Source organism: Megachile rotundata, chromosome 6, assembly GCF_050947335.1.
Source record: "Megachile rotundata isolate GNS110a chromosome 6, iyMegRotu1, whole genome shotgun sequence".
NCBI lineage: Eukaryota > Metazoa > Arthropoda > Insecta > Hymenoptera > Megachilidae > Megachile > Megachile rotundata.
The window spans coordinates 14524861-14543924 of NC_134988.1; the positions used below are offsets into that span (position 1 = coordinate 14524861).

The 19064-nt window shown below is 35.5% G+C and overlaps 2 protein-coding genes and 2 long non-coding RNA genes across 14 annotated transcripts; 2 read left to right on the plus strand and 2 right to left on the minus strand.

Annotated features, from left to right (window-relative positions):
• Window positions 1-35: 35 nt before the first annotated feature.
• On the plus strand, window positions 36-4709 carry AGO3 (Argonaute 3). The gene is made up of 12 exons (XM_003704221.3): window positions 36-470; window positions 934-1249; window positions 1385-1549; window positions 1620-1818; window positions 1889-2202; window positions 2281-2542; window positions 2628-2981; window positions 3057-3307; window positions 3369-3519; window positions 3589-3789; window positions 3856-4047; window positions 4116-4709. The coding sequence occupies exons 2-12, from the start codon at window positions 936-938 to the stop codon at window positions 4443-4445; spliced, it is 2733 nt and encodes a 910-aa protein (XP_003704269.1). The 5' UTR covers window positions 36-470; window positions 934-935; the 3' UTR covers window positions 4446-4709.
• A 2-nt stretch (window positions 4710-4711) lies between these two features.
• On the minus strand, window positions 4712-6004 carry LOC143264645 (uncharacterized). The gene is made up of 2 exons (XR_013038490.1): window positions 5884-6004; window positions 4712-5721 (listed from the first exon to the last, which is right to left on the minus strand). It is a non-coding gene; the product is annotated as an uncharacterized LOC143264645 (long non-coding RNA).
• A 114-nt stretch (window positions 6005-6118) lies between these two features.
• Window positions 6119-18817, plus strand: chico (insulin receptor substrate 1 chico). Of its 11 annotated transcripts, none has more exons than XM_076532800.1 (11): window positions 6119-8773; window positions 9769-9914; window positions 10015-10303; window positions 10725-10820; window positions 11439-11738; window positions 12429-12671; window positions 12750-12838; window positions 13060-13475; window positions 13552-13966; window positions 14271-14511; window positions 14755-17843. In XM_076532800.1, exons 1-11 carry the CDS (start codon window positions 8389-8391, stop codon window positions 15708-15710), a joined length of 3576 nt encoding a protein of 1191 aa, XP_076388915.1. In that variant the 5' UTR covers window positions 6119-8388; the 3' UTR covers window positions 15711-17843. The 11 variants fall into 11 exon arrangements, with proteins under 11 accessions (XP_076388915.1, XP_076388912.1, XP_076388911.1 ...); XM_076532797.1 differs by having other exon boundaries at window positions 6120-6771; window positions 7526-8773; window positions 12429-12838; XM_076532796.1 differs by having other exon boundaries at window positions 6120-6715; window positions 7526-8773; window positions 12429-12838.
• Window positions 10946-12477, minus strand: LOC143264644 (uncharacterized). Its single transcript, XR_013038489.1, has 2 exons — window positions 12338-12477; window positions 10946-12231 (listed from the first exon to the last, which is right to left on the minus strand). It is a non-coding gene; the product is annotated as an uncharacterized LOC143264644 (long non-coding RNA).
• Window positions 18818-19064: the final 247 nt, after the last annotated feature.

Sequence of the window (19064 nt, forward strand, 5' to 3'; positions counted from 1 at the left end):
ATATTACAATTGAACTTCCTGATAATAAATATAAATCGGTGTAAGTGAAGTTCAAATTACCGCCACATCCAGTACTACCAATAACAAAAAGTTCCCAGAAGGTGATCACTAAAATGTTTCCTATTGTATACTGATATAAATTATATAAAATTATTAGTAAAATATATAATATATCGTCAAATGAACTCAACTTTTGTTTTACATTTATTATTTTTCATTTAAACGTGTAATTTTTTATTAAAATAAACATTACTTTGTTGTTTACTATTGTATAGGGACATTTTGTAATTGGCTATGAATTCCTCTCTTTCTACTGAAACACAACAAAAAAGCGGCGGTAATTCTGTAAATTCACGTGTAGGCATGGTACATTGTATGTAACAGACAGTATTATAAAGTGTTCCTAATAAAATTACAGACAAGTGTCTAGTCACTTATTCCTGAAGTAGAACTTTTGTATACAAACTGAGGTATGTAAAATATAAACTAATTCTTGTTTAAATTTTGTATTTATAGGTATCATAACAATATGGTCATAATAAATAATTTCAACAATATGAGGGAGGTACTAGATTCTTGTATTAATAGATAACCTATATCTTTATATACTTAATTTTTAGAAAATACTTTAGTCTACGTTGTTACTAATTACTCTCTAACGGATATTATTACATATATAAATATTTTATTTGAATTTAAGAAAATTTTTTGTAAAACAAAATGAAAACAAAATAATGCACTTAAAAGATATTTTATTTTTGTAAACAAGCATAGAATGTTCAAGTTTTGTTGACCTCTAATTTTTTTTCTGTGAAATGTTTCTTCATGAAATGTTTTTACCATTTTATGAATGTATTATCTAATTTCTTTTTAATTAAAAAATTTGGTAAAACAGTAACTGTTCTTAAACTATGCTTCTTAATTATTAAAAAGAAATGGATCCAGAAAAAATTGGTAAAGGACGAGGAGCTCTACTGTTAAAATTAATAAAAGAAAAAGAAAAAGCTGAAAAAGATGAAACGGCACCATCTATGCCAACTACTTCTGGAATACATAGTCAAACACAATCAAATGTTCCATCTACTGTTGGAGTGCCTATGAGTTCAGCAAGCCCTTCTACTGTAGGCCATGATAGAAGTAGTTTATTAAATGTGTTAAAAAGAATAAAACCTACAGAAGAACCAACCCCTACACCAAGACCACTAAATCTCGGCAGAGGATCCTTGCTAAGTCGACTTAAATCTGCTCAGTATGTATTTTAAAATATACTCTTTAGTAGTTCCAGTGTTAATAATTAAAAGTACTTACCATGTTCCATAATTGGAATGACTAAAAAACCAAAGGTATTTATACATATAAACCATAATAAAACATATATTTTTAGTTCTGTTGAACAATCCCAACAACCAACAGTTCCTGTACCACCTGTTGTCGATGAAGGGGTCTTAGGTAAATTATCAGATATTACAATACACGATACTCCAAGCACTACTGAATCATCGTGTCCACCTCCCCAACCTATTTCTAGACAAGGAACAGGTGGTAAACCGTAAGTATTAATATCTATGATTGGTGCATACAGTGTAGAATGGATTACAAAATAATAATGAACTTTTTAGGATACAATTGAGTGCCAACTACATAGATTTTAAATTAGATCCTGAAAAGCAGTTGTATAATTATGAAGTTAAATTTAACCCTGACATAGATTCAAGGCCACTGCGAAGAAAACTTCTTAATCAACATTTAGAAACACTTGGACGAACAAGAGTGTTTGATGGAGTTACACTTTTCTTACCTTACAAGTTAAAGCAGGAAGTAAGTAATTATTGTAATAAAAATAGTATAAATAGATAAATATAAATATATACATAACATGCAAATTTAGAAAACTATTTTCGAATCTGCACATCCCATGGATGGAACAAAAGTGTTGTTAACAATAATATACAAAAAGATACAAAGTATGTCAGAGAACATTCCATTTTTCAATGTTTTACTTGGTCGTGTTATGCGAGCCCTTTGTTTAATTCGCATTGGTCAACATAACTTCAATCCAAAGGGGATACATTCTATACCCATGCATAAACTAGAAGTATGGCCAGGTTATGTCACGACCATAAATGAATACGAAGGTGGACTAAAATTATGTATAGATGCCCGCCATCGTGTAATGCGTACAGAAACAGTACGCGATATGATGTAAGGTTTACAATACATTTTATTAAACATTTACATTATAAAATTAATTCAATGTTATTACAAAATAATATGATATAGGATTACATTTGGAAACAAACCAAATTTTAAGGATGCTATTACCAAAGAATTAATTGGTATGTCTGTATTTACAAGATATAATAATAAGACTTATCGTATTGATGATATTGCATGGGACAAAAATCCAACATATGAATTTGAAAAAGGGAATGAAAAAATATCCCTGTTAAATTATTATAAGTTACACTGGAATTTAGAGATAAAGGATTCAAAGCAACCACTTTTAGTTCATTGTGCTAAAACTAAATTGCCTACTGGTGGAGTGAGTAATGTTATTCTATTAATACAGGTACATTAACATAAAACATGAGCATCAATTATTTTTACTATGCAAATTTTAAGTACAGAAACAAGAACAGTTGATATTGTTGGTTCCTGAATTATGTCATACAGCAAGTTTGAGTGACAGTATACGTTCAGATTTTAGAATAATGAAAGATCTTGATGCAGTAACTAAAATGTCTCCTAATGCTCGGCGCGATGTAGTTAGACATTTTGTTCAAGAAATACAAAATAATGAAATACCGCGAACGATATTGGCTGAATGGGGTTTACATTTAGACACTGATATAGTACAATTTAAAGGTAGAGCACTTGAATCGGAAACTATTTACTTCGGTAACGAAGTAACATTCACACCTCCACCTCATAAGCCTGCAGAATGGAGCTCCACAGCATGCAGAACTGCTTTGTTAAGGACTGTAAGTATTTGTATACTCCATTGCATATTTAATAATGAGCACTACTCTCAACAATTAATACAATTGTATGTTTAGCCTAATTTAAATAATTGGTGCGTTCTGCACTGTCAAAAAGATTCAAGATGTGTGAACGAATTTATTTCAATGTTAAGAAATGTTACAAAAGTTATGGGCATGTGTGTTAGAGAACCACAAACAGTATGTTTAAGGGATGATAGGATTGATACTTTTGTACAAGCACTACGGAATAACATACAGCAAAATATCAATTTAATGGTTATTGTATTTCCGAGTAATCGAACAGATAGATATTCTGCAGTAAAAAGGTAATACATCATTTTAGATATTTAAAAATTGTGTACTATAAATACTTTATTTATTATTTAGAGTATGTTGCGTCGAAATGCCTATACCTTCTCAGGTAATTATGTCTCGCACTATTTCTCGCGGTGACAAGTTAAAAAGCATAACAGAAAAAATTGCATTACAAATTAATTGTAAATTGGGTGGAGCACTTTGGGCGTTATCTATACCAATGGTACGAAAGAAATATTTCTATTTACGATTTACTTCTAAAAAAACAAAATAATAAATTTCAATATATTAGGAAAATTGCATGATATGTGGAATAGATGTGTATCATGCAGGTGTTGGTCAATCAACAAAAGGTAGTGTTGCAGGCTTTGTAGCAAGTCTAGATAAATTATTAACAACTTGGCACAGTAAAGTTTGTCTACAAGGTCAACACCAAGAATTAATAGATATGTTGCAAATCTGCATGATTTCGGCAATAAAGGCTTACTATAAAGTAAGTAGTGTTAATATGTATCTTGTGCATTCATAATTTTTGTTACTACTGTATTTTTTATTGCAGCATAATAAGCGTTATCCAGATCGTATTATTGTGTACCGAGATGGCGTAGGGGATGGGCAATTGGATATAGTGGCAAAGTACGAGGTTAAACAGATGTTAGCGATATTTAAAAATATAGAACCAAGTTATCAACCGACGTTAACTGTTATAGTAGTTCAGAAGCGCATTAATACTCGGTTATTTGCAAGAACTGTAAGTTACAAATTGAATAATAATCGATTATGCATCTTAATCATATACATTTTTTTTTACAAATTTAGCAAAGAGGATTGGAAAATCCTCCACCAGGCACAATCGTAGATTCCTTTATAACAAAACCTAATCTCTACGATTTTTATTTGGTATCTCAAAACATACGGCAGGGTACAGTGTCACCGACGCATTATGTCGTTGTTTACGACAATAAAAATATGAAACCAGAGCATATACAACGATTAACATACAAACTATGTCACTTGTACTACAATTGGCCTGGTACTATAAAAGTTCCTGCTCCCTGTCAGTATGCACACAAATTAGTTTCTCTTGTTGGACAAAACATACAGTTGGAACCACACCAATCGCTTTCTAATATGCTCTACTACTTGTAAGTTATTTTTATCTATAACTGACTCATCTTATTAAAATGTGATTGACTGTATTTAGATATATACAGTCAAATGTGACACCAAACATTTTTATGAGACTTAAAATACTTGTATGTAAGATCTTTATTATTCACTTTTTTATGATTTCAAAATATTATAATTAAACCAATGAAGTTACCTTTTTGTTGTAAGATATAGATTAAACAATATTTAAGTTCGTATTATTATACTTAATTATAACATAGAAATAAATGATATATTCACAGATCTGCAATAGTAAAGAGTTTTATATGAAATTTTTGTTAAGTTACAGACTCATAGTATTATGTGAAGTATCATGTTGATTATTATAGATTTTATACATTTCCATAATTGTAAGTAATAAATTGTAACAATTTAGTACAAATATTTTGTTCTTAATTACTATATTTTTACATATAATTCAGAGTATATGTACATCACACAATTGTATACATGTTTCTTAATGATCATGTGGATGCAATATAATTTCTATGTTTTTTTATATAAATAAATACTTATATTTTTTCATAAGTACAATGATTATTTCTAATTATATGAATTTTAATTGTTATCATTGTTCGAATTATGATATTAAAGATGATAATACCTAATCTCAAAGCTATTGTTTCTAGTAATCCCCAAATCATTAAATACACAGAATATGAATCACACAGAAAAAGTTTCAGAATCGAGTACGAACTCTGGACCTTGTGCATGAATATCAAATATACCAACTACTTCGTGAAACACATACTTCACCTTAATTTACATATTATAACAGGACCAATGAATTACACGAATAACGTTCATCTTTGGCCTTTGATTTCATGCAAATTTAACCATGGCTATGTTTACTTTTCCGAGTTGTGCAACATTATGCATCACTCATTATTAGAAACTATATTTTCTCCTTAAACACTGTTCGAAACGATTAGTATGGCCGATTAGTCTAGAGGAATTTATTTATGTGCTTACGTATGTGTTTACAAACGACCCTGCCGATGAGGATCCAATACCCAGAACGACGCGAGCGAAATGCGTGTATCCATAGTCGTCCACCTTGACTTGAAAGCACGCATACGTGTTCGTGCAAGCGCATGTCTCTATATTATGACGTTCTATGTCAGTGTGAGACATTAAAGGAAGCAGTGGCGTAACAAAAATTATAATGATGAAAATTCATATCACTGCTCGGACATCATCGCAGTTATTTTCAATTGCATTTGTACTTTTTATAAATATCCTATCATTCATCGTTCTATTTATACACGAATATGATATCATTAATAGTATGAAATTATTTGTAACTACAAGAAGGAAACTAGCATAAATTCGTAAGAAATCTATAACCGCAAACCGTTACGGCCCGTACGTTCACCTTCGATACAGCTGCGATGAAATTAAATCCTTGGTAACTTACATTTTTGGAAGAGGATGTAGCGTAAGTCGAACGACTTCCGAAAGGATACACCGCATTGCGGTGTTTAGTCGACACGATAGTTACGCCACTGCAAAAGAGACAACCGCATGTGTACGTAAATACGTACGTACGTATGTGTATTTACGGTCGTGGCGTATCGCGTATCGAGTCGCCGCCGTCGCCGCCATTCGAGCGGTTAGCGCCTGCGTACATCTTGTTTACAACTGCGGAGCTTACCATACACATGACCTTTACAATATGGACACGAGCGCCTATTTAGCTGTCTAGGCGTGCGACGGAAAAAAGTTCAAGATACGTGCGTGTCGTTTGTGAACATTGATGTGTACCGAAGAAACGAGGAAATTTAGTGTTCTTTAAGTTGATTATACGAAGAAAACGGTTAAAGCGCACAACTTGGTGATCACGAGTGACGCGATATTTGTCGCTCGCACGCGGGCGGAAGGGGGAAGAGAGGGATGGTGGGTACGAAAGGAGACCCGAATTTTTCACCTCGAGCAGATGTGATTGTCGTGAACAGATTTCGCGTGTATCCAATCGGGAGTTCGCGTTCAGGACGTGCCGTGCACGTTGGCGAAGTGTTGTTAACCGCATCGTGAAATCCATTCGTGTGTTTCCGCAAAGTGCTCGATATATAAGGGGTGTGGGAAGAGAAGTGCGTTCTCGCATCGACCTGGAATGCTGCCGTGTTTTGATGTGCCTACTATTGCGCATGAAAAAATCGTCCTGCCCTTGACAATAGCCTATTTACCCGAAGCAAGCCGCCTTTATACCGCGCTAACCAACGATAAGAGGGGTTCAACCACCCACCTGCGTGTGTATCGCCCGTCCCTCTCTTTTTCTCTACCTCTCTACGTATTTCCTCTAAGGGTGCGTTTAGACTAAACGAGCTAGAGCATTCGCTCGTGCTCGTTTAGTGTGAACGATCATTGAACGAACCATTCGGTCATAACAAACCGTTGAATGCGAGCGAATGTTCGTTGAGTTCAAACAAACTGTTCGAATTGTTGAATTCAAACATATAAACTTGAATCGTGTCGTGCTGAACTGTGTTTAATTGAAAATTATAAAATTCAATCACGTTGAATTGAAATTCGTGGAAAAAGCTGTCTGGAATTGAATTGAATCACGACAAACAGAACACGTGGAATTGAAACTCGTGGAACTAAAATTCATTGAATTGGATTGTCCGATTTGAATCGCGTGAAATTAAATCATGTTAAATCGAAGTATATCAAATTGAATCATGGAATTGAATCACATCAAAGTGAGTCATATCGATTTGATTCAACTATCGCGGGTGTTTGCGTTAGAGCATGCGGTTCAGGGAACAATCACGGAGCGGCGAAGAATGCTCGTTCATGTTTGAATTTCACAGAAGTGGGGGAAGCACGGATATTCGCTCGCTTAGTCTAAACGCACCCTAAACGTACTCGCGAACGGCCACTAGCGCGCGCGCGTACACACATGCTTTGTATTTGTGTACACGTGAACACGCCCGCGTGTGTCTCCGTCTTTCTGTATCATCGTGTATACAAGCGTTTCTTTATACGTACCCGTGTGTGTATACGCGCCAACCATTGTGGACCACGCAGTAAATTGTGTTATTCGACGCGATAAACAGGTGCACGAGCCTTGTAACCCAGAAAAACAGTTCCCCAGGATTTCATCGTTCTCTCGATAAAGACATTCATAAATGCAAAATACGTAAATGGTTGCAAATATTGTTGACCTCAGGTTGCGAGCAATCCCCTCTGTGATCAGAGCCACGAATCGTGGCGGTTGAAATTAGACGAAACCGCGTGACAGGTGGAACCCGAACCCATCGAGAACCGCCATCGCAGAAACCTGGACAGGTATGCGATCCCTATTCTTCGTGAAACGGTCAGAAAGGATTTCCGGTTGTTCGTCGGAGGATTAAGCGGTTCCGAACTTCATAACCTCGGAAAACGTGGTCAGTCGATAGTGCACGTTTCCCTCGAACTGCATCAGGAAGGAGCGATCCATACGACGCCCTTAGTACACATTGAGTGCACATGCACCGTGGTGGCGTGTTATTGCTTATTTACCCCCGACACGTGCTTCCACCGTTAGCGTGTCTCGAGTACAACGATATCGACGACAACCTCTCCGCGATAAAAGCAGGACAAGCAGACACGTTGCGCAAAAACACAACAATTTCGGCAGTTTTTAAATATATTTGTTGGATTCGTATCATGTGCGTGAAAGTGGTCATACATGATTGGACTGTTTCGGATATTCGTTTTGTGTTTCTGCGATAAAAATTTGTCGCATCGGAAGTGTTTCGGACAACGTGGGTGGGAACACACGTTCACCCACAATGAACCAACGGAATAGCGTGTTTTGATAGAAGATGCGCGTGGCAAATTGATTGTTCTGTACCATGTAAATGGTACAGGATAACGTGTCATTAGAGGACCCGCAAGATTCTTCGCGACGACGGCGTTTTCGATCGTCACCGCGACGATGTCTTCGGGCAGGGGTTTAGTCTCCCCCTCGGGAGGTCCCGTTGTTCTTTGCGGGTACGTGAAAAAACTGAAAACTCAAAAGAAGAAATTCTTCGTGCTACGAGGCGAAGCGCCAGGCTACCCCCCGTGTCTCGAATATTACGATAGTAAAAAGAAGTTCGAGAACAGACAGCCACCGAAACGTAGCATCTTACTAGACAGCTGCTTCAATATCAATAAACGCGTGGACACCAAGCACAAGCACGTCATCGCGTTGTATACGAAAGACGAGTGCTTCTGTTTGATTTTGGAAAGCGAAAAAGAACTGGACGAATGGTTGAAAGCGATGCTTTTACTTCAGAGCGGAGATGTAGCCGATGGAGAGCAACCTCGGCCTATATTTGGTAATGCGCTATTACGGTTTGAATTAGAATTAGGTCGCGTATCGAAGACGAACGTTTTTACGCGTGAAAAGCTCTTGGAAATTTTAGGTAAATACCGAGTGTTTACCAAGTTCCAGAGCCAGTAAACTACCATGTTTTGGACTTTCAAACCAGTTATTTACCTGTTTTTATAAATGCGTCATTGTCTACAATTTCGTGACAAAGAATAAAGGCTGCAGGTCAAAATACGAAGTATATTTGCTTCGATAAAGCGGAAAACATTTTTCTCGGCCTTGTTTTTCTTTTGAGTTGGTTCATGATACTGGTAGAGGACTTATACTTGTAATAACATCTTAAACAAAATAAAGTAATAATGTAAATAATGACCTGATGTACAGAGGACTCAAAAGCACATCAGTGTAAATCGCAAAATATGTTGACAAACATGGTTGATTGTTTAAAAAATTGATTGCACAAAAATGATAACTGTTATGAATAAATAATCACATAACAAAGAAATTATTGTTAGAAAAACAAGTTTAATGTTTTGAATTGTTATAAGTTTGTATAGAGTAACAGTTCTCACATCTTCATTTTTTTAAATTTGCTTTCAGGACTTATAGGTAAAAAGTGTAAACAAGAACCATTTGTCCTGTTTTCATAAAAGTCTGAAATTTAAGATCTTAAAGAAAGCATCTAATTCTTTATAAAAATTTTGACTTATGTCAGAGTCTATAGAAAATTTTAACTGAGATCTTATGAACATCTGCTTTTTATTCATATAATTTAGGTTATAATATGATTTTGCTAGGTTAATTCAATCATTTTAGTTACTAGATATTATATTATTAGAAAGCAGATCATTACTAGGATTTACACTGATTCGCTCCATACATGTTACTACTTTATAGTATCTTATAAATTACACCAAGAAATATTGATATTCTCAATATAGTTTCACAGTACTATGTTATATATTATCAATTATAGTGAGATATAAATGTGTTTTATTTCAGAACATGTATGGCAAGTTACGATGCAGAAAAAAGGACTAGGTGAACGAAAGAATATTCATGGTCCATATAGGCTATGTTTAACTGATCGAACATTAAGCCTAGTGAAAATTGGGGCAAAGGATAATTCAGATTCTATAGAATTTCCTGTAAGCTCACTATTTTAATAAAATGACATAGTCTGAGATGTGTAAAAAAAATCCCTGCCCCTTCAATGTATTTAACTAATGGCACATTTTTGTTTCTTAGTTGATTTGCATCAGACGATGTGGGTATATGGATCGTATCTTCTATATGGAAGTAGGTCGTTCAGCAGTCACTGGTGGAGGTGAACTGTGGATGGAAGCTGAAGACAGCAACATAGCTCACAATATGCATGCTGCTATTATGAATGCCATGAGCAACTCTAATAGTAGCAAAGATGATGTGGATCCACGTCAAAGAAGGCGTAGTTCTTCTGCGACTGAAGCTAGCAAACCAATCTTTGTTTTGCAACGTCGCCACACTGGACAAAAGTTCAACAACTTCTCACCGTTAGGTAAGTTTTACTTTTAAAGAATCTTTGTTAGAAAATCTTCTTTACATATCTAGACACAGTATCAGTTATGGTTTCTTGCAATTTCATTTTATAATTATTATCTGTAAAATAAATTTTCGGTTGTATAAATAGTTTATAGTCTTTGCAACACTAAAAGTTTGTTATATGTTCATTGTACTTTGTACATGGTTCTCTTCTTTCTTTTATTTTATTTGGACACTAAACATTATGTACAGAAATTCCTTTGTACAGAAATCATCCTACGCGAATTCCTTTTAGATCCATATGTAAGTTGTCCAAAATATCAATTTTTTTTATACTGGACCATAACTGCACCACACTGTATGCTTTGAAATATCAGCTGAATGTACAGTTGAAAACTTAGCTTTAGAATAACACAAATGGGTTGCGGGTATTACAGAGGAACACAGGACGCACGAGGAGCAGGTGGATCCAATACAGGAACAGGAGCAGTCTAATCAGACTCAGAGTATCCCTTCTTGCAATTCAGTCATGGGTCTGTTTTCTGTCATTGTAGTTGTATGCTTTTTATTTCTTATAAAATGTGGGCATTAAAGGATTATAAGTGTGATTATAATTTCAAAGTTTTCAACTCAAATCTGTTAAGAAACTGACAATTCGTTATTTTTATCTTATTTAATTTTTATTTTCAATAAGATAAATATATAAAAGTTCAAAGAACGAACAATTAACAATAATATTTTTTTTAACATTCAATTTTTACACAAAGATCGAATACGATACATAATTGAACAATTTTGTGGCAAAGCATACAAAATTATATCAGTTAATACTACTCATACATAAGTTTCTAGTATTGCACAATGTTTCAACACCGTGTTCGCATGACGTTGATGGACATACATATTAATGATGCCAAGTAGAACAAAAACAAATATGTATTGCATAGTTTAAGGAGGAATTCGTTCAGCTTCGTAAAATTGGTCAATAATTAATCCATTAAACAGAAACCCACGCACTTAAAAAATTCTTTATAAATTCCATAAAAATTCTTATAGTAAAATCTCGATAATTATCAGCACTATATTAAATAAAAAAAAATACGCGAAAGGCAAAAGTAGTTGTACGACAGTGAGAGCTGTATGGTTTGCAGTCGTTGCTGGTACCGGGGCTGGGACTGCTGGGATTGCCTCGACTAATACCAACTGTGCCACTACCACTAGACGTCGTCATTCGGTAGCGAGTCATCCCCATTCCGTCAATAATTCCCAATCCGTTCATGTTACAACAAGTACAACAACAACAACTACCACCACTATTACCATCACTACGACCGCTACTGTGACCACCACAACCACAACCGCGACAATATCCCATCAGAGAACCCTGTCGCTGCCCTTAGCTGCCGTTATTATCAATCAAATGCAATCATCCAAAAGATCAGTTTTACGCTGTATGTATTTTTGTTTCGTCATACGATAAGTCAGCAAGAGATATTTTTTTTGTTTCTCTTTTAGTGTCTCTGCCTCGCTGTAACCTGTTTTTCTGTTTTCGTTTTTTCTACTTCATTCCTTACGCGCGAGGTTCGAGTTCGCAAACGAACACTCGAAAACGAAATCATTGCTGCTGTGCCATATATAATTGCGGTTTCTCACCTGAGATGATCGTGCCGCTGTGGATATGCAAGCTTCTATTTTGCATGCGATCAGTTGCACGATACTTCGTGACGAAGTAACGCTTCCTTTTGTTCCTTTCGTCGCGCAAAGCGGTTGATGGAATACCTTTGTACAGCATTCCAGTCGAGTAACGTTACATCACCTCTTTTTTCTCCCCCGTATTGCTACACTTTCCTCCTTGATTGTTTGCAGCTAAGCGTATAGATATCTTCCATTTGATTTCTCCCTCCATTTGATATCATCTCTTTGATCACTGTCCAGTTGCTTGATCTGAAATATATATGTTTGGAACAATAACCAATTGTATACATAAATATGCGTATAAATATTATACAGATTTTGATGGAAACTCATTTGAATATGCAAATGAACTAACCGCTGCTATGCTGGGAGGATGGATGCTTTTCGAACTTTGTTTCATTGCATTCTATAGTCTGTGGTAACCTGTTGAACTGACATCTTTTTAGGTGCAAACGGCCGCGACAGATGCGACAGTTTACCGTCGAGAGCTCGCACCACCAGCGAGAGTCATCCTTCATCGGTATTAAGTCATCCTAGGAGTACTCATTTTATACCTCACGTACTGAGACCGCATTCCATGTACGTGAGAGGCCTTTCTTATTCGCCACCGATCTCATCAATGCCTATTAGTCCCGCTTCTGGAGCTTGTTCCACGGACTCCGCGGGATCATCTCTTTCGATGGACGATGGTGGTGAAAATATATTAGAAGAGGGTACGGTCTCGCGATATGGACATTCTTTAACACCAGATGAACCTGTTATTTTAGAGGAAAACGGCGATGATTACGCACCATGGTCCACGTCGCATTCGCATCATAAATATTCGCCCAATTTTAAGTCTCATTCTCCTTCCCAGGTAAGTTGTTTTCCAAATCACTCATGAACAACGGCGCCCACAAGAACACGCTAGGCTTAAATCTCTCCGCATTCTATAACTCAGGCTTACAGTGGGCGCTAGATTTGCTCATCGATGATATAAGCCTATATTAATACTTTGATTTTAAGTAATTTGTAGTCAAAGTATTAATAGTCACAAAATGATGGAATTATAATTCGTATCATTTATTACATTTTCAGCAAAGTTCCTATATAGAAATGTGCAGTCCTTGCGGTTCGAGTCCAGGTCGTAGTGGAGTCTATATGCCAATGAGTTCTGGAACAGGACACTCGCATTCTCGAGCATCGTCTCTCGTCGAAGAATCGAGTACCTTACCAGAAGGTTATGTACCTATGGCACCTGTTGGAAACAATGGATATGTGGATATGGTTCCTTCGCATAATCACAACGGTCATTTTCCTGACGATTTGTCACATGCTGGCAGTAGTTGTTCTGTTACTTCCGGTACACCCAGCACAGACTTGCGATTTTCCGAGTATCATTTGGACAAAGTAGCGAGTTTTCTGCCACCTGGAGACGATTTACAAGCTAGACCAGCGAGAGCTTATTCCATTGGTTCTCGGCCTGAACCGATGAACAGGCATCGTAAGAATAGGTATGGGAATTTACCTAAACTCCGTATGACATTAAAGTCACGATACATAACTATGTCTTTCTCTTGTGTTGAATAGATTGGATATCGCGCAACAAGAAGCTAGCAGAGTACGAGCTTTCTCTGTTGGTAGCAGATCTAAAAAGCCTGAGATTGGGAGGTTATCGAATGTAGTTACTGCACCGTTGCCTGGTGGATATGAAAACTCGACTTCCAACAAATCAAACTCAGCACCATTACTGTCCAGTTCTTGGGGACATAATTCGGGTTGTTCCATAAATTCTGAGCGAATGGAAGACTTGATGGAATTGGATTTCACTAAGCCCAGTATTTCTACAACTTTTAATTCGCCGCCTTCGTCTTACTCGCAATCGCATTCTCAGTCACACTCATACTCTACTGCCACTGACACCAGTTCCTACGTTGATATGTCTCCAGGTCAACCACCCTCGTCGACAACTGCCCCGTACGTCGATATGAGTCGCATAAATAAGGTAGGTTTTCATGTAATTAAAATTACTGTTATTTCTCCAAAACCAATTGTATTTGGGTGCAATGATTTTTGAAAATGTCACGAGGGGAACACATGACGTTTGAGCCATGGATTTAGCGTAAACTATCTTTAGGATACAATACTCGAAAAGATTGTATCCAAAGGTTTATAACATCGTACGTGTTATGCTCTCCTCGTTAACGTTAATTTAATCGAGCTGAATTTGAAATTCATCGACTATATCGTTGAAGTACTTCTGTTTATTAACTTTTGCTCGTTTCAATTATTATACTAAAATTTTTCAGATCAATCGTAATAACAATAATAATACAATCACTGCCAATCAAAATCATAGTCATATTCATATATCGTCTGCTGCTTCTACGCATAAACCAATAATTACTACTTTGAAGCCCGTGGAAGAAGCAGAAGGGCCATACATGAGAATGGATAGTGTAATGGAGGATTGGTCACAATCCGATACGAGTCCTAAACTAATTTCCTCACCTATGCAAGAAGAATGCGTGCAATCAAATGGACCACCAGGTAAAAAATTCATTTTAACCCATTAACCCAGCGAGCCTCGAGCATGGCGGCGCATCGAAATTGTCTGATCTAACATGAATATTTAAAGTTTACTGTTACGTGTAACAGCATTACTGTAGTTAATTTTCCTCATTAAGTCTATTTTGTTCAGTGTCTAATTATGAAGACTTGTCGGGTATATATAAACTTCTTTTTTTTCTAAGAAGAACAATAAGAGTGTTTCTATGCTACTAATGTTTATAGATTTTAATTATATTTCAGGAGCCACGAGAACAGCACCAGTTGATCTTCCACGACGTCCACCTGCCGACTACGTCGACATGAACTTCAAATCGAGATCAGGTTTAGAACAAGACTATATAAACATGAACATGAGCAATCGTAACAATCGTAAAGTAGCAACGCGGACGGGTAGTCGCAAGGAGAAGTTGCGTTCCCAACCGATCGCGATCCAAGCCGGAAATAAACCTATAAAAACTCCTAGTTTCTTACCCCTAAACGGAAGTCCAGAGTCAGAAAGTTTAGCTAGTACTCCTGCGTCGCCACCGCGAGCAACTCCAACAGGTTCCTCAGCCACTATCTTCCCTTTCTCCCTAAACAGTCCCCAGTCACCTGAAAAATCCTTTACTCATCAAAAGACTAACGACGAGTCTTCAGAATTGAATGTCACTTCCAAAAGCAACGATCGTGCAGTTGTGGAACCTGCGAACAATAGAGTGAGCACAATCAGTTCCGTTTCCATAACGGAGGCGAACAATACTTTGTCGAAAGTAATCAACGATAGGCCTTCTAGTCCGGCAGACAAGGATAATCAAGTTAATCAAGTGATATCAAATTCATTGACCTCGCAAGAAAGCCCGTTGAACGCTATAACGAAGAAGTTTTCCGATTTGCACGTGTCGAAACCACGCTTGATAACCGCATCCCCGAATACCAGTCCTACGTTGTCTGGGTTCAAGCCAAGCATCGAGAGACAATCATCGTCTCCAAAAACGTCGGATGAGACGCCGACGCCTACGCCTACCGCCACACCGAGTCCGTTGGAGGAGTGCCACGACAAGGCGCAATCTGACGGAGAAGTTTTGCATTACGCTAGTCTCGATCTTCCAGAGGTCGCTAGTACGGCGCCCGTCTCTCCAGCGTCTCAAGAGGGATTCAATTACGCCGAAATCGATTTCGCCAAACTCAAGCAAAATTAAGCTACCTTGAATGCGGGTGGAACATCTGTACCGGTGTAATACGCGCGTCACGTGTCTAGAACCGCTGAATTGACTCATTGCCTTAGTTACTTTTTCTTTTCTCGGCTCGTAAGGACAACAGGGCATGATTATCGTTCTAACATTGTTCGAGCCGAAATTAATCAGTGCGTAAACTGACGAGTACGAACTGTAGATAGCAAACAGTTCTGCTTTTTTAGTTTAAATTTTTTAATCATGATCCTATACTTCTGATTTTACGGAAGATTAAAAAAAATAGTGCCTATACTTCTGGTTATATCGTAACGGATATTATTTTTTATTCGCATGATAGCGATTATGGGGGAACATTGTTGTAAGTTGATGCGTATTACTGAAATCAGGGCATATTTTTTGCACGTTGCCTTTCGATGTTTTTACGTGTTTGAAACGTAAATTTATTATTCTTTTTTAACTTTTTTTTTTCTTTTTTGATGAGAATAATATCGATTGCTATAAGCTACTGAAATTTTATGTAGTTCAATATGTTTTATCTTTGAATAGTAGATTGATAAGTAAAAATTAAAAAAAAAATGTTCTCGATTCGATGGAAAAGGAAAAGTATAGTATTTATTGGTTCATTTTAAATCTATTTTTAAGAGTTGAAGCGATTTATGCTAATGTTATTACTAATCATGTTAATTTTAGCAAATTCGAATCGTTTGACACGCGCAACGATAAACTACCAGAAACATGAGTACTAAGTGCGAGCAAGCAAATTGGCTTTGTTCCTTTTGCGTAGGAAAATATTAGTGCTCGACAATGTTGGATCGATGCAGAGGTCATAGGGAACTCGTATTTCAGACAGACTTACTCGCATTGAATATACGTATATATATACGTATATGTTATCACGCTTTTCCGTATAAATCGTTAACTACCTATGAAATACTGTTTCGTACGATCCATTCGCAACACGTGTCTGTGGGTAGTTCCGTTAAACGAGAGCTTCCAAATGCTTTTGCGTAGCAGCGAAATTGATGATGTGTGACTCCACTTACTCTTCATTCTATTTTGAGAGTGGACACTTATGACTCGCGAGGTTAGCCTTTCTTAGGAAAAATGATACAGAAGGAAAAGTTTACGAACTTTTATTTGAAAGATTTCAGCTTTAGAAACTTTACGTTTCTAAAAATTTGGGAGTTTTTAAATTTGATAAATTAGAGTAATTTGATAATTACTCTGTCAAGGAATAGAACTAGCGTTTGTGAATATTATTGAATATTCTTGGTTATACGGTTAACTACTCGTATCCTAGTTATCCTAATTTTTATCGGTTTTCGCTCTCGTTTGATTGAACTATACATCGCACGTTAACTTACTTGTTCCGTAACATACGCATACACATTCGCATTTACAGGGTAATCTGTAAAAGATACAACCGGAAAGAAAAGATAATTGGTTGTGTAAAAAATAAATATAAGTCTTAATGAAAGATGTTGTTGCTGAGGATAGAAGAGAAAATATTTCTTAAATATTACAGTGTTTTAAATGAGTTCGATTTTATGACATATTTCTCCTCGCATACAGTTTAAGGATAGTTCGGTTATAAATTATATCATATCGTGTATATACATATGCATTGTCTAAATAATGCTATAAATACATGTATATATAAATATATATGTAAATATGAATAAATAAATTGTGTATTTATTTGTTTGTATTTATTATATATTTATGTATACATAACATACATATTTACGCATATTAATGATGAATAAAGCAGTGTATATTGCTGTTCTTCATTACACGATCCTTACAAAGTAATTCCTTCGAATGCTTCTCTAAAGATTCTCGAGAAAAACGAAATGACGTGTTGATTTGTATTACTGTATAATAACGCCGTTGTAACATGTACATTTGTCCAGTTTAAGATTATCATTTGACTGATACTAGTTGAAATAAGGTTTTTTTTTTAAATCAAAGCATACGGGATTTCTTTCTTTTCTTTTTTCTCTTTCGTTGCAGATTAACAAAATGTCCGTCCAGTTGAAATAGATCGCGCCGTAAGAACTCTTTTAGTTTACTGTTGAAAAAGGAATTCTGTTTGATTTAAGGATTAACATGTAAATATAGACTCTTTTGCAAATGAAACACTCGAGGACTTGATTATTTTATAATTGTAGATTTTTCATGATGTTTTCTCATGTTACTCCTACAGTGATCGAATAGCTCAGTGATGGGTAAATCAAGGTTAAAAAATTCAGGATTCCAAATTTTCTAATTCATCGAATGTTGGAAAATTTGGAAATTGAAAAAGTTTGAAAACCTTCATGGAAATTTAAAGATACAGAAATTTTCAGATTTTGAAATTTAAATTGACTTTCAATGTCCACAGTTATCCATTACTGAGATAGCTCGTAGGAAAGAAATAAAAGTAAATCAAAATACGAGCTTCTTTGACTTGTGCATCTGTTGTAATGTGAAACGAGAATATTAACGTCTTATTTTTGCATTGAGAATCAGTATTTATTGTTCGCTAGGAAAACTGTTCTGAAGATCGATTTGTCAATTATAATTAGTTATTTAATTATGTATAATTTATAGTATTGTTTATTGGTAATTGAAAAGAACACTTTTCGTAAGTGTGGACTACCTTTTATTATTAGAATCTTTAATATAATTGTTTTGTTTATTTAATTTCTTGAATAATGAACGTTTACTGCCAACTTGATTGACTTATTGAATTTTATCTTTAATAATTTAAACAGGTTTTGATAACGGAGCACGCGAATCATACTGCAAAGTTTATTAACCTCGTATTTACATTGTTATCTTTATTTTTTATTTTACACGGTTATAATATACTTTCGATTCGAAAGAGTAATTAGAGAACCAAAGTTAATGATTGTACGACGTTTTCTTAAAAATAATCGACTTTTTTTTTAATTTTAAAGGTCATGTTGTTAACTAATAATAAAATTAGGAAATATTGAACGACGATTCTTTAATTTTTACATATATGTTACAAAAAGTGTGTAAATCGAGAAAGGTAATGTTGGCTTATATGTACATATAATATTTAACTATAATACTTAATAATAAGTATTTTATTGGCAAACTAAATACTTGTTTTAATATTAAATAATTTAAATTACCCATTCAGATACATGTATCATTTTCCCATTAGAATATACTGTGAACATTTTTTTTACACCAATCAGATTTTTATGCGTTTGAAAAAAAATTTCAAAATTAAATTGATAAAATATTCGGGAACTAACGACCTCGTGTGGCGAAATTTAGAAACTGGCAAAATTGATTTTACCAATTTTAAAAGGAAGAAAAATTTTTCTTTTTAAAGTACTGTTTGTA

What these genes read in the sequence shown, in the direction of transcription:
- chico (XM_076532797.1), top strand. Translation starts at nt 8,389, where the DNA reads ATGTCTTCGGGCAGGGGTTTAGTCTCCCCCTCGGGAGGTCCCGTTGTT. An exon ending in CAAAAGATCAGTTTTACGCT is followed by an intron (nt 11,739 to 12,428) that starts GTATGTATTTTT and finishes ACATCTTTTTAG; the next exon opens with GTGCAAACGGCCGCGACAGA. An exon ending in AGTCTCATTCTCCTTCCCAG is followed by an intron (nt 12,839 to 13,059) that starts GTAAGTTGTTTT and finishes TTACATTTTCAG; the next exon opens with CAAAGTTCCTATATAGAAAT.
- AGO3 (XM_003704221.3), top strand. Translation starts at nt 936, where the DNA reads ATGGATCCAGAAAAAATTGGTAAAGGACGAGGAGCTCTACTGTTAAAA. An exon ending in CTAAATTGCCTACTGGTGGA is followed by an intron (nt 2,543 to 2,627) that starts GTGAGTAATGTT and finishes TTTTAAGTACAG; the next exon opens with AAACAAGAACAGTTGATATT. An exon ending in CTCGGTTATTTGCAAGAACT is followed by an intron (nt 4,048 to 4,115) that starts GTAAGTTACAAA and finishes TTACAAATTTAG; the next exon opens with CAAAGAGGATTGGAAAATCC.